We start from the raw sequence: 13279 nt of genomic DNA on the forward strand, positions 1-13279 counted from the left end.
TACTACTATTATTCAAGCACGCAGCTAGACTTAATGTAATCAAGGTGGTTTGGTTTTGTAATTTCAGTCTGCTCATGTTAATGTTTGCGTTTGGAACGCATAAGAATGGTGTGTTCCTCCAGCACAAGTTTTCTTTTCAAAAAATTTGCCGATCTTAATAATCATCAATGGCAGTACAAACAATCCGAAAAGTAATGAAAATATAAAAAAGACTTTGTACCACCTAGTGACGACTATACACTAGCGTGGTCCGAAGGCATGCTGCCATCGTCGGACATCCATCACCGAAGTCGCGCAAAACTTATCATAATAGAGTTTGTTATCATAGATAGACCGAAAGTCATCGTGCTAAGATCCTAAAGAACCAGTGCAACAGAGTAGCAACCATCATCAATGATAACAGCTGCAGATCAGAAGAAACTGACCTAAAACGACACCAATGAACACGAAAACCAACCGAGTCCCAGGAGATCAGCCGAACACACGACTCCACCCCCCATCCCATCCCCGCCGTCGGCGCTAGACGCACTACTGAAGCGAGCATAGGGCGGGGATGATTTATTCTAACTTTAGGACGTAGCTTCCTGCTTCACCATCCCGAAAAAAAGACATTGGCGACCAACCTAAACAAAGAATGGAAATTTGCATGCCGACGAGGGGCCATGGTCCGCCACACCCCTAGGACCCAAGTGCCACCAGAGGCGGAGCGGACCGATGACATCGTCGGGGAGGGGGCGAAACCCTGGATGGGGTTTACTCTCCACCTCTCTACTGCATGTCTCATGCAGTTGCGGTTCGTCGTGCACCGGTTCAATGCTAGCATTTGACAAGTCTTGGCCTTTTTCCTCCAGCACAAGTTGTAAGATGGTTAAACCATTAAAGTACAAGTGTGAATAATTACCATTCGAATGAGAATTAACTTAGTTCTCACTTCTCAGTTAAGTGATATTATCGAATCATGGTTGCAACTTGTATTGTAACTCATAGCTAGCAAGAATGACGAAGCAAATTAATGGATTCATTGTAGTGTCAAATGCACAATGCCATTTACCTCTTTTGGAAAACAGTTGTGTTTGGTGAATTTAGTCCGTTGCATACTTGTGTGATGAACACTATTTGTGCCCCTGTTACAGTGATTCAGTTCGAGAATCAAGAGACTGTTTGTGTTCAGATGTACTTTTTCTATTCCTTGTTTGTTTTATAGTAGTATTCTACTGAAAATCCTCATGTGCTCTATACTAATTGTGTTGCCGCATGGAACCGACGTGTCAGGAAGCAGTGGTTCTGATGGTTCGTCGAAGACAACCGACGTATGGCGTCACCAGTGACGGTACTTTTTTTTTTTGCGAATCACCAGTGACGTTACTGGAGGAACTGCAAAAGGAAAATGGTGTACAACGAAAAATAGCAGCCAGTGACAAGAGGAGATTCATGTGAGTATGTGACGGGTTGACAGTTTTCTTGGTAAAAAAATGTCCGGGGAGAGCCTGTCCAAGTAAAATATATTTGGACATTTGGTCCAGACAGAAAGAGTACGAAAACCTGAAAAGAAAGCGCGCGAAAGAGGCCACCTGTCCAGTACTCCAGTGCAGCTTTTCACTAGGTTAATTGTAATCTCTTGACCTGAACCTTCTGCGAGTGACATGATGCAATAGCCGTACGAAACAAGTTATACGACGTGTTGGAGCTAGAAAGCATTGGCAAAGACTTCTTTTTTTTAGTAATACTATTTCAAATACTGTAGTATTTATTGCCGTGGACTTGACAGGTCGTGTTTGGTTCTCAGAGTCCACTGATTCCGTGGTTACGCTCGAACCGGAGTGTACATTGCTAGCATAGAGCGGTATTCCCATTAAAATCCTGAATCTGCTGCCACCGACCTGGTTTTGCCAACGATGAACGTGTCTGGAAAGTTCCTTACGTTTTGACTCTGCAGACTACTTCGCGCACAAGAACCAACTTTTCACCGGACAAGATTGCACGGCGACCCAGCTCTTGATCTCTTACAATCACGTGCTAGCAGGCAGTACAATCATTCGCAAAAAAAAGCAGGTAGTACAATCATGCAAACCAAGGCAGACTACCGTAGACAAATCAACTCTGCAGGAACAAATAAGCTCTCCGAGAAACAACCTCCATCTAAGCACCCAGCATGCGTCAGAAATCAGAACTCAGAAGTAGAAGTAGAGATCAAGCAAACGCATCTAATCAATCAACTGCAAAGATGTTTAGCTAGATTCGCACCTGTAGATACCAGATTTCCCAACTCACGGCGAAGTAACAACTAAGTACCTGCAAGTACTAATCTGATGACAATAGTTCGTACTCACACTAATTACATGCCAATGGAGCCATTGTTGGTCAAACACTTAACCAAACGAAATTCACCCTATACATCCAGACCAAGGGAGTACCACGGAAGCACGGAGTACCTTTCTCAGACCGTTAATGTGAGCAATTGGCTGCCCAAACAGCCAAACCTACTGTACACACCAGCGTGATCTCATGGCAAAACTTTGGCATGATCGAGTCAATTCTGCTACGAGTGGCTTCCATGTGGCTGGAGGTTTGGTGTTACAAACAACACCAGTCCTGAAAATATCATAACTACAAACAAAATTAGTTCTGATAAGGCGCCCCAATCAGTGACAAATATCAAAATAGCCACAAAAACAACAATATTGTTTTACCTGTTTCTAGATGGGGCTTCAGCCCGACTTGTCCATGTTACATCCCCACCGAGTAATTTCATGGCCAAGCAAAAGAGGAATGTCCAGTATAATAAACATGTGAGTGATAATTCATAAGTTACTCAGAAAAACAAAGAATAGTCTGCAATGGATCAGTAAAATCTGTCAGATATGGTTTTCAACAAAGAGAGAGAAAAGAATAATTACGTCACCAAAGCCACATACTTCAGATATACTGCCGAAGGAGCGTAGTTGATGAATTTTTCAGCCTGCAGCTCATTCCTAGATGCACGTCACCAAACGTGTACCTAAATTTAAAGTGACTGGAAAATGTCATTGTTGCCGATAATGAATAAGAGTATAACTGGCAAACAAGGACAAAGTGGTCAAAGACCTGTATTCACAGAATTCTGGAAAACCACACCGAGCTTTTGCGTAGTCCCAGTGGCAATCTTCGTTTCTTAACGGACCTCGGAAAGCTGTTTGACTACTGTTAAAGAACTTGACAATTGAAACTGAACTCAGTATTGCAAGAGGTGAAACTGAAGCAGACCTTTTGTCACAAATTTTGATTTCGAATAAGGGTGCATGTCATGCCACACTTCAAGCCATAACTCACGCATAACTACCGGCATCCTAACAATATTCCTGTGATTTGCTGTTCAAATAAGAAAACTTTTGTCATCTTACAAAAAGAAAACCTCAGTATTAGTGTTTCATAGCAAAAAGAAAAGGTCGCTTGGTGAGGACGGTCGTGTGTGTGTGTCCCTCCTCTCTGGAGGTTGAGGTTGTACCCCTGATGCCTTCCTGTTCAATTAAAAGAAATGCAGATTCTTTTGCCTTTTCTCGGAAAAAAATGTGGGATTTTTTTTTGTGTCTGATAGAGGATTGGATGCAAGTTCTGGAAATATGATAACACCATACTCACACGAAGATACTCCTGACTCTAGTGCAAACATGTATGCACAACACAAGCATGAAACTTCTGAAGGAGTCCCTCACAGTGAAACATAATAGCAGGTACAAGGAGAAGTACTATAACCAAATTGTAAGTAAATTAGGGAAAGAAAACCCAGTTTTGCACCTTTGTCAAGCTCCCAGACTGCTGTTCTCCATCCTGGGATACTTTCAGCATCTTCATAGTAGGTTATGTACTTCACATGTGGAGCCCTTGTCATGTTTGGAAATAGATCCTGACCATGATAATGCTCAGCATTCATGCTTGTCTGTAAATCAGATCCATCATGTTCTGCCTGCAAAAGGAACAGGAATGGCACATTAACATTTTGATACACCATAAGAAAATAGTCACCACATTTTGATTAGCCTAAACAAGTATATTACAGCCAGGCATTCATTTTGCACGTTGAGAATAATACCAGTAGGGAGAAAGTAGAATACCTGTGGAGCTCTTGTTATGTTCACTTTTGGCCCAAGCCATTGCTTGCACAATGAGAGGGAGTTGTAGGATACCTACCATGAAACATATTTAATTGATAATCGAGAGAAATTTCGTTAGTTCAACCAGAAGAGATTGAATTTGGGTGGGAAAAGCATTTGGTAATACATACCGTTCCATCTCCACTGGAATTGTTTGGCTTTCCGGAAACAGAATGACCTGATCTGGTAAGGGAAAATAATATTAGAAGAGGCCCAGATAAATACTTTTGAAGACCAAAAATTGAAGTCTAAGAGTGTCTACAGTTTAAAAAAACTCGGAGTAACGGTGAATAAGTGACACCAAAGTACTAATTACTAAAGCAGGGTAACTTGCTATGAACCTGTCCTAAAACTACTACTCCCTCCGATCCTAAAAAAGTGTCCAGACGGTTAGCATATTTACGTTTTACACTTTAACCCTTCTAAAATTAGAAAAACATGGTCCGTTCTCTTCTTGTTGCTCCAGCATCCGAGCTCTGGCAACCAGCAGGCGGTGGCCCAAGTTCGTCGCAGGACGGCCACGTCCCCGCCTCCACCGCCCTCGCCGGAGAGCCGGCTCCCCGAACGCCGCTTCGCGCCGACGGCAGCCGCGCGCCTCCCCGTCGTCCGCTCGGGTGCATGGTCCCCGCCACCCTCGGCAGCCACCGTCGGCCATGGCCCCGGCGCTGCATGCTCCGGCGAGCTCTCCTCCTCCACGGTGGAGCCCTCCTCTGCCTGTGCTCACTTGCGCCGGGCACCAAATCGGCGGCGGTCGACGGGATCGGTGCGGGAGGCGGCGGGATTGGGGATTTCAACCGCACCCAGCTTCTCCCTGGGTGAACGCGTGGGTGCTAGTTTGGACTGCGGGTTGAGGAAAAAACAAAGGCTAGGTCGTTTTTGCAAAATGACTCGCCCGACATTTTTTTGGGACCGGAGGGAGTAGTTTCTTTACAGATGAACCATTGCATGTAATCTTTGTCTCCAGTATATGCCCCCAACGTTTCATGAGTATAAACACGGAATAGATGTCAGAAAAATAAGCAAACTAACATATAGTGAAATCCCCAGAAGTATCTCAAAGTAACAATAATATCATCAACTGTACGACTATGACAGAAACAAAACCTATAGAAGGACCCATTTGGACCCTCTAGATGAAAAAAGTCAAGTGCAATCAAATAAACACTCCTCTATGGAAACCCGTTCACAGAAGCAGCCATGCAGGCAGAAACACAGTAGGTACTTGGCTTAGATGAGCACTGAACTTTTGAAATTAAGATCACTGATACCTGCCTTGACAGTAGGGACTGTTCAAACTCATAAATCACATCTGTTACTATCCAGTTATCTGGATATGGTTTGCCACTTGGTGCAAAAAAATATCCTACCTGCTTCATAAAAAAACCATGAGTGACAAGTGACAGTTTTTTTAACTAAAGAAGAATCCATGATTATACCTCAGTCTTAGAATCAATGCCGTATATGCAGAATACATTCTTTATTGGCGGTCTCTCCCAGGGAGTGAGAGGATTGAGAACTGGGTCACCTTGGTAGTACCTGAGATCAACAGGGATAAAAATACAAGTTCTTATATACTACTTTTGATTAAAAGCTAGACTTTGTATGGTGGTTCACTAGTTAGTGTGCACAGTGCACCATACTTATATCAATCAATCTATCCAAAAAGTTGTATCTCAAGCCTGCACATCTTTTTTTTCAAGACAGTGGTCAATTACGATGTAGGAGCACTGCAGAAAACATAACTAAAACTTACTTCTCCAGCTGATGAAGAAGGGCTTTGCTCTGTGGGTCGTAATCCAGAATAGTTTTGAACAAAGTACCATCTGAAACTTCTCTGGCAGAAAATGTCAAGAGTGTTGGCTTTCCACACTCCATGTTGGATGTTATGTCCTCTGTTAGGTCCATAATGGATGGATACGCATCCGCACCTGTAAGGGAGAAACAGAAAAGACAAAAAGCAGTGCAGCTGCTTAGTGAAAAGAACTTAATATCTGCAAGAACAGAAGTGATTTCACAAAGAACCTCGAACTGTAGGAACCTCGATACTGACGAGGGTTGTGGGCCATCCAGAGTAGTCTGAAGTATACTCCATCTCATCGCATTGTTGTCTGTGAGGATAACCTCCCTTTCCCTCAAAAAAATTCTTCCAGTATATATTATCAGCTTTGCAGTATTTTGAGAATGGCAAGAGCCATAAAGAAGCAGCAAATGAATTAAACATCAACCGGGCAGTCCCCTGAAACCAATATAGAATTTTAGATGCATAAAAGTGGTAATTGGAATCATATAAACAATATGCCATATAATGCTATTGAACTTTTGGCAAGCTATGCGTAATAGTGACAAATATGGATCCTGGACACAACTGGACTTTCATAATGATACTATCCAAAATACAAAATAACATATATGCTTCACAGAATCACAGCATATCAACAGGTCAGGTACAAAAGACCATACTATGAGGCTGCAGTGAATATCTAGGGCCACAATTAGAAGCCCATAAATCAAAAGATAGAGCAGAAGAACAAGGAAATATATTTCTACATTCTGGGTGATATTTGAAGACATAATTTTCACATGGAAAACCTTAGAGCATCTCCAGTCGCGTCCCCCAAACCGTCCCCCAAAGCGATTTGAGGCGCGCCGGACTAAAAATGCGTTCCAGCCGCGTCCCCCAAAGCCCTTTTTTGTCCGGCGCGCCCCTATACGGTGTCCGGCGCCCCGAGCCCGTCCCCGTCCCACAGGGGACGCACCGGGGACGCCGGACACAACGAAAGCGAGGCGGGAGTGGCGGGGCCGACCCGTCGCCGGCTCGGACGCTCAACCGCCACATACGTAGCGACGGTGCAGTTGCCAGGAAGCGGAACCGTCGCATTGGCAACCACGTCGACGACGCGCCAACCCCGCCGGAATGGAGCGCCGACTCCTCGGAAGAGCAACCGCTGCTCTCTTCGACTTCTGCGCCGCCGTTCATCCGCGCTCAATAAGACCCGTACGTACGCCGTCATTCATCCAAGCCTCCATCCGACACCTCCAGCGACGATGAGCTACATCTCCCGGCTCCCGTCCGACACCTCCGGCGAGGGAAAGCCCGCGGCTGGCGCCATTGGTGGGACAAAGCCGGGACGCCGAGCAGCGGCGACGATTCCCCGCCGCCGCTTGACAGCGAGGAGGAATGGCTGGGCTGGGAGGAGGAGGAAGAAGAGAGCGAGGCCGCGGCGGCGGCGGTGGCCCGTGCGAAGGCGAAGGCGGCCAAGGCGAAGGCTTCCAAGGCGAAGGCCGCCAAGGCCAAGGCCGCCAAGGCCAAGGCCAAGGCCAAGGCCAAGGCCAAGGCGCAGCCGACGAGCACCGGCGACGACGACGCGTCGAGCGCCGACACCGCCTCTTCGGAAGAGGTGATGAGCGGAAGCGCCACCGCGATGACGACGACGAGGCGGGGCCATCGGCGAAGAAGAAGTAGATAGTTTATATGTATTTAATTATATTTTTTTCGAAGTTTTATATATAATTTGTTTATGTTCAACCGATTTGAATATTATTAAATAGTTTCTTTCTAGCCAAAAAAATACTTTTAATGTTTGGGGCGGCGTTTGGGGACGCGGTCGGGAGCGACGTCCCCAAACGCGGCACGACAAGCACGTCCCCAACGCTCGATCCGGCGCGGTTTGGGGGACGGTTTGGGGACGCGACCGGAGAGCTCCGGTCGCGTCCCCAAACCGTCCCCCAAACCGCGCCGATCGAGCGTTTGGGGACGTGTTTCGTTCGTGCCGCGTTTGGGGGACGTCGCTCCCCAGCCGCGTCCCCAAACGCCGCCCCAAACATTTAAAATAATTTTTCCGGCATTTTTATTTCAATTTCCACAAACTAATACATAATTTGGAACGTGGTTTACACGAAAACACGATTTGGAACATGGTTTTCCACAAACTAATACATAGTTTGAACCATGGTGGACACAAATATAAAATATTGCAAAGAAACTAAACCTAACTAGGCCGTGCATCGAAGGTTTCGTGTGTTCGCTGCTAAGAAAGAACACTCGAGGGCACACCCGATCACCTAAACCGGAAAATCCAGCGGGAGGATGGTGCCCTTGTTGGTTCTACCGATGAGGCGAACGAGCGAAACCTCCGTGCACGTTTTCGCTGCGAAGAAACAACACTCATTCGGTCGTCCTCCTCGTCGGTGCTGTCGTCGTCCCCGTCGACGTGGTAGTCCCGGAGGCAGCGCCTCTCGTCGAAGACCTTGACGCTCATGTCCTCGTTGCCGAAGTAGGAGAACACGAGGATGAAGCCGGCTTGGAGGCCGTGGTGGCGCGCGAACTTCTCCCGGCCGATGTTGAAGTACATCTTGCCGCGCGCGTCGTAGATCGCCTTGACGATCCACCGGCAGTAGCCGCACGAATGCTCCCGCAGATGCATCGTGCGCGGGCGTACGCCGCCGACGTACTCGGCGAAGGAGTCCGGCAGCCTCCGGATGCCGCGCGGGTCGCCCTTGAGGACGTGGACGAACTCGAACAGGACGTCCGGCTCCACGTCCATCTCCGACGATGATGAAGGCGGCGGCGTGGAAGGCGACGGCGAGCGTTCGCGCGCGCGGCCACGACCACGACCACGGCCACGGCCGCGGCCGCGAGGTCCGCCTCCGCCTCTACCAGACATGGCGTCGAGTCTTGTTGAGAGATGGTGGCGGCTAGGGTTTGGGAGAGAGGCGCTAGGGTTTGTGTGTGAGAGGGACGATGAGAGGCGCCCTTTTATAGGCCGGAGAGAGGCGGAGGAGCGGTGGCGCTCATTAACGCCGGCACGCGAGCTAGGCGCGACGGGACGCGTCGGCCGTGCCCTCTCGCGGAACCGCACCGTCGCTGCGCGCCAACAACTTCCGTCGCGAGGTAGGCGACGGTTAGGTTTAAATTAATTGTGCCGCCGACGGGTCGGCCCCGCCACTCCCCGCCTCGCTTTCGTTGTGTCCGGCGTCCCCGGTGCGTCCCCCGTGGGACGGGGACGGGCTCGGGGCGCCGGACACCGAATGGGGGCGCGCCGGACGAAAAAGGGCTTTGGGGGACGCGGCTGGAACGCTTTTTTTGTCCGGCGCGCCCCAAATCGCTTTGGGGGACGGTTTGGGGGACGCGACTGGAGATGCTCTTATATTCAAGACTAACCATGTTGCAAAAAAAACTCCTCCCATTGATGTTTTTATAGGACGATTTGACTTTAAGGTTTGCCCGAAACCGTGACAGGTTGGTAGGTAATGAATAAAATTTGTCCATTAATTCCTCTTGCGACATACTGTTAGACTTCAACATCATGGTTACATGAAAGTATTTTTCAACAAATATCTAACGGTAAGATAGTTGTGTCACTAATTCTAAAGGGATTGTTGTGCCATTCATTTTATATAATATTATGGCAATAGAATAAGATTCACTGAAACTCACCTCAGTGACTGGAAGACCAGACGTTGTCCCAGAGAGAGTAGCTCTAATTGATTCAGTAGATCCGAGAATAGGAGCACCTGAAAGTGCGAAAAAACAGGAAGCATGAGGAAAAGAAAGTTGGTGATGAATTAAAGATTTCTGGTTGACTTACCAACTGCAAAGTACGCATGTATATGTTTGTCAAGCCATTGGATGTAGTGCTTTGGAGCAATTTCTAGTTTCAACCATTCCAAAAAGTACCGAAATACGTTGTTTCCCATGGAATGAGCAAAAACTAAAGATGGCCCTCCTCGAAGTTTCAATGCAATTTCAAAAGTTAATCTGCATATGAAAGAACCTGTGAGCATCAAACACCAAGCTCTCTCCACATATAACACTATCAAAGATTGTAGAGCTATACTCGAACATATGTGCTTACATAAAACTAATAATTCTTTTACAACTTAATGGGAATATGAGAACTGAAAATTGGCATACAAAATCTTATCACTTAGGAATGAAATCTTTTAAAGATAACCAGAATTGTATTATTCTTGTCAGCTGCAAACAAATATTCATCTATTCATGAATTTATGACATTTGGGACATCTATCCGACATGCAACCTTAAACATTACTTACGTGCATAAGGTAGTACGAAAAATTCAAATTGTATACTATTATATATCTTCCATGACTGTTGCATTTTAACCTGAACAATCTAAGCATTTTTATATATCAACCACCAAAGTCAATGAAGTTTGTCAGCAGGCTTAAACATCATATATTTCTAAAAGAGGGTAGCCCGTCAGACATCAGGTATGCTCAGCACTTATGGGCATGAGAAGACAATCAACTAAGCATCCTACGCTGTATATAACTTAAAAGTCTTCTTGTTCATTGTTGCCTGGTGAGCTGGGATGTGCAAGGTCGTTGACAGTGTACAATTACATGACTGTCACTTAGCCATGTACATTTAAAACACCAAACAGAATCAAGAAACTGGACTGAGCGAGAGAATTGGTATCTCTATGAGAAGATGAGTTAAGTATTACGAACTTCAATTTATGAAAGTACAGATCCCTCTCCTCAAGCATCGACGGGGGTAGCCTCCAATCATACGGAACGGCGATGATAGCATTAGCTTCAATACCAAACTCTACACACCATTTGACCCATTCTTTCCATATTGAAGAAAGAGGACCTGAAACATTGTCAATAAGACCGCATTAGTACATGCAAAAATCAATCATTGCTCTGTTTCTTTTTTCCACGAAGAAATGAATGGATGGTTTGACAATATACTAACAAACATGATAAATGCAAATTTGGGCATTTCTTTTATTCTTCTTTTTAGGAATAACATGCGCAGTAGATAACTTAGGAAAATGTGTAACGTTCGAGCCTATATAGGCTTAGGCCTGCCCCACTGTGAACGAACCACACAATCATGACATCCTGGTTAGGCCTTTTTCCTCACTTCATGCAAAAGGGTTAACTGGATGTCGAAAACTTCAAAAGCATTTGACACTTGGGCATAACTTCCTCTTGACTAACAAGGTGGAACTAAACCCAATCATCTTGCCATACATGGGCTTAAGTTGGGCATCTGTTTTGTTCAGCTTGGGTCTCACACCATGGAATGTCAACGAAAGTAAATCTAATAGGTTATCCGAGGAACAAATGTACATGGATTTAGATTAAAAACTTGTCCGAATGAACTTTATCATCTGATCTTCATTGCATCGGACAAGAGCAGTTACACCCATGGATGGTCATGTTTTTCTCCGTTGCATTAAATTAACGTAAGTATTCTGAGTGAATGAAATCAATGTTATTATGCAATGAAAGCTTACAGCAGAATAAAGAATATGATCTGTTCCTCACTAGTGACTACAACTGGGCATCCCAGTGATCACAATGTCACTGGATGCCATATTTGTTCATGTTTTCGTCTTTTTAGCTGAAACTTGTAAAATGAGGTGCCAAAGATAATAAGAGGGACCATGTGCTACGTAATACGGAAACTATTACTATAAATAACTAATGTATAAAGTTCACCTGTTATATAACCAGGGTCCAACTCTGTAATTGCAGAAAGACCACTATCCGGCCTTGACTTGCATTCTGGATGGTCCGTCTGGTTATAAGGGTCAAGCAGCATGCATTTAAGCCAGCAATTTAGAGCAGAGAAAAGCTGCACCATATTGAACATACCAAATTAGACATATTAAATTGATAAAATACTCAGGGGAGCAATCTACCAAGTACACAATCATATATGTGTAGCAAAATAGCATATAGCCATCTACAGAGTACACTATCTCTTCTGAACACGTTATAATTTGGCCGAACAAGGACTTGTCTTTTGATTATGACTAGCCGCATATGCCTGTTTGTTGTGGAATTAGGTGGTACACTTTTCTAAACTAAACATGCCAACTCGTTGCACCTTTTCAATTTTGTGAGTTGAGGGTGAATACCCAAGCAGTAGGTGAATTGGTTAATGCAGAACTACTAGTCACGGTGTTACGAAATTAACCACAGATAAATTAGTAGAAGTGATTTTCTCAGAAATTACAGCAGATTCCTCCTATGCATTACTGAGGCCAGACAGGAATCAGTGGAACGGTTCAAATCCGTTACCTACTTCACTACTCTGACAAACCTGAAAGCTAAGTTCGGAAAGCATGTTCCGGGCTAACAACAAACAACTTTATGCCAACAAAAGCTGTTCCTGAGTCGAAGTGGGAAAAAAAAGTACTCAAACCAGCATAGATTGTTTGATTTGCTTCTAGTCTATCGACCAACCGGGAGACCAAACACGCACACAATAATAATCCCTAGGCAACAAAAAAATAGCTAAAACTAGCATAGCAGTCGGATATTTCGGGAGAGCTGGTAAGGTACACGGATCTCGACCTTGGTGGAGTCGAGCCAGACGGGGTCGAGGGGGTTGAAGTCGAACGGCGAATAGGGGCAGTCGAGCACCGACCACGCCCGCAGCTGCGTCGACGCGAATCCCGGGATTATTATCCCCGATAGCTTCCGGTAGTCGAACTCCGCCTCGGCTTCCCCTACTCCGGCGGCCACGCCCACGGCTGCCGCGGCCGCGGTCGCCGCCACGATAGCCATCGCGCAGGCGAGCCGGCCAGATCGGAGCCGCCATCGAGGCATTTCGAGGTGATTTGGTTGTTCCAGTCACAGATTGGTCGACTGGAGCGCGATAGGTACTAGGAGCGCTCTAGGCGTTTCGGAAGGGCAGTGGGGACTAGGAGTGGGGCAATCTGGGCCATAATTTTTGAAGACGACGGCTGCGATCTATTTCTATCATCATTCTATTCTCATGTAGTGCATATTAATTTTGGTCAAAGTTAAAATTATGAGAAATCACCAGATGTATGAAAAATATCAACATTATAAAAAAATATATGGAGTACATATAATGATGGTTGTATGTTTGTTAATTGGTGCACAAAAAGAAAGAAGTCCACATAACCCCCCTAAGTATCGGATTTGGGACAGAGAACCCCCTAACTTTCAACTGGGGCATTTAACCCCACCTATGTTTGCAAAACCGGACAACTAGCCCCCTCACGGTGGTTTTTCCTATATCGCAGGCGGTTTTGGTCCCCGCCAGAGTGGTGGGCATCCGAGCTCGCGACCCTCTCGTTGGCGTCCTTCCACAGAGTCGTCAAGGCGCTCCTCGAGACCGTTGGCCGTGCTCCCTTCCG

At 45.9% G+C, this 13279-nt stretch overlaps 1 protein-coding gene across 4 annotated transcripts; it reads right to left on the reverse strand.

The window, feature by feature from the left end:
- Window positions 1-2178: 2178 nt before the first annotated feature.
- On the reverse strand, window positions 2179-12722 carry LOC124688382 (phospholipid--sterol O-acyltransferase-like). Of its 4 annotated transcripts, none has more exons than XR_006998502.1 (17): window positions 12468-12722; window positions 11607-11742; window positions 10605-10749; window positions 9719-9888; window positions 9568-9644; window positions 6153-6366; window positions 5884-6058; window positions 5567-5666; window positions 5403-5497; window positions 4262-4313; window positions 4092-4163; window positions 3775-3943; window positions 3244-3348; window positions 3085-3169; window positions 2916-2998; window positions 2691-2832; window positions 2179-2592 (listed from the first exon to the last, which is right to left on the reverse strand). XR_006998502.1 is itself a non-coding variant. In XM_047222068.1 (15 exons), the coding sequence occupies exons 1-15, from the start codon at window positions 12720-12722 to the stop codon at window positions 2917-2919; spliced, it is 1932 nt and encodes a 643-aa protein (XP_047078024.1). In that variant the 3' UTR covers window positions 2839-2916. The 4 variants fall into 4 exon arrangements, 2 of the variants coding, with proteins under 2 accessions (XP_047078024.1, XP_047078025.1); XR_006998503.1 differs by having other exon boundaries at window positions 2179-2607; XM_047222068.1 differs by lacking the exons at window positions 2179-2592; window positions 2691-2832 and having other exon boundaries at window positions 2839-2998.
- Window positions 12723-13279: the final 557 nt, after the last annotated feature.

Source organism: Lolium rigidum, chromosome 2, assembly GCF_022539505.1.
Source record: "Lolium rigidum isolate FL_2022 chromosome 2, APGP_CSIRO_Lrig_0.1, whole genome shotgun sequence".
In the NCBI taxonomy this organism is placed as follows: domain Eukaryota; kingdom Viridiplantae; phylum Streptophyta; class Magnoliopsida; order Poales; family Poaceae; genus Lolium; species Lolium rigidum.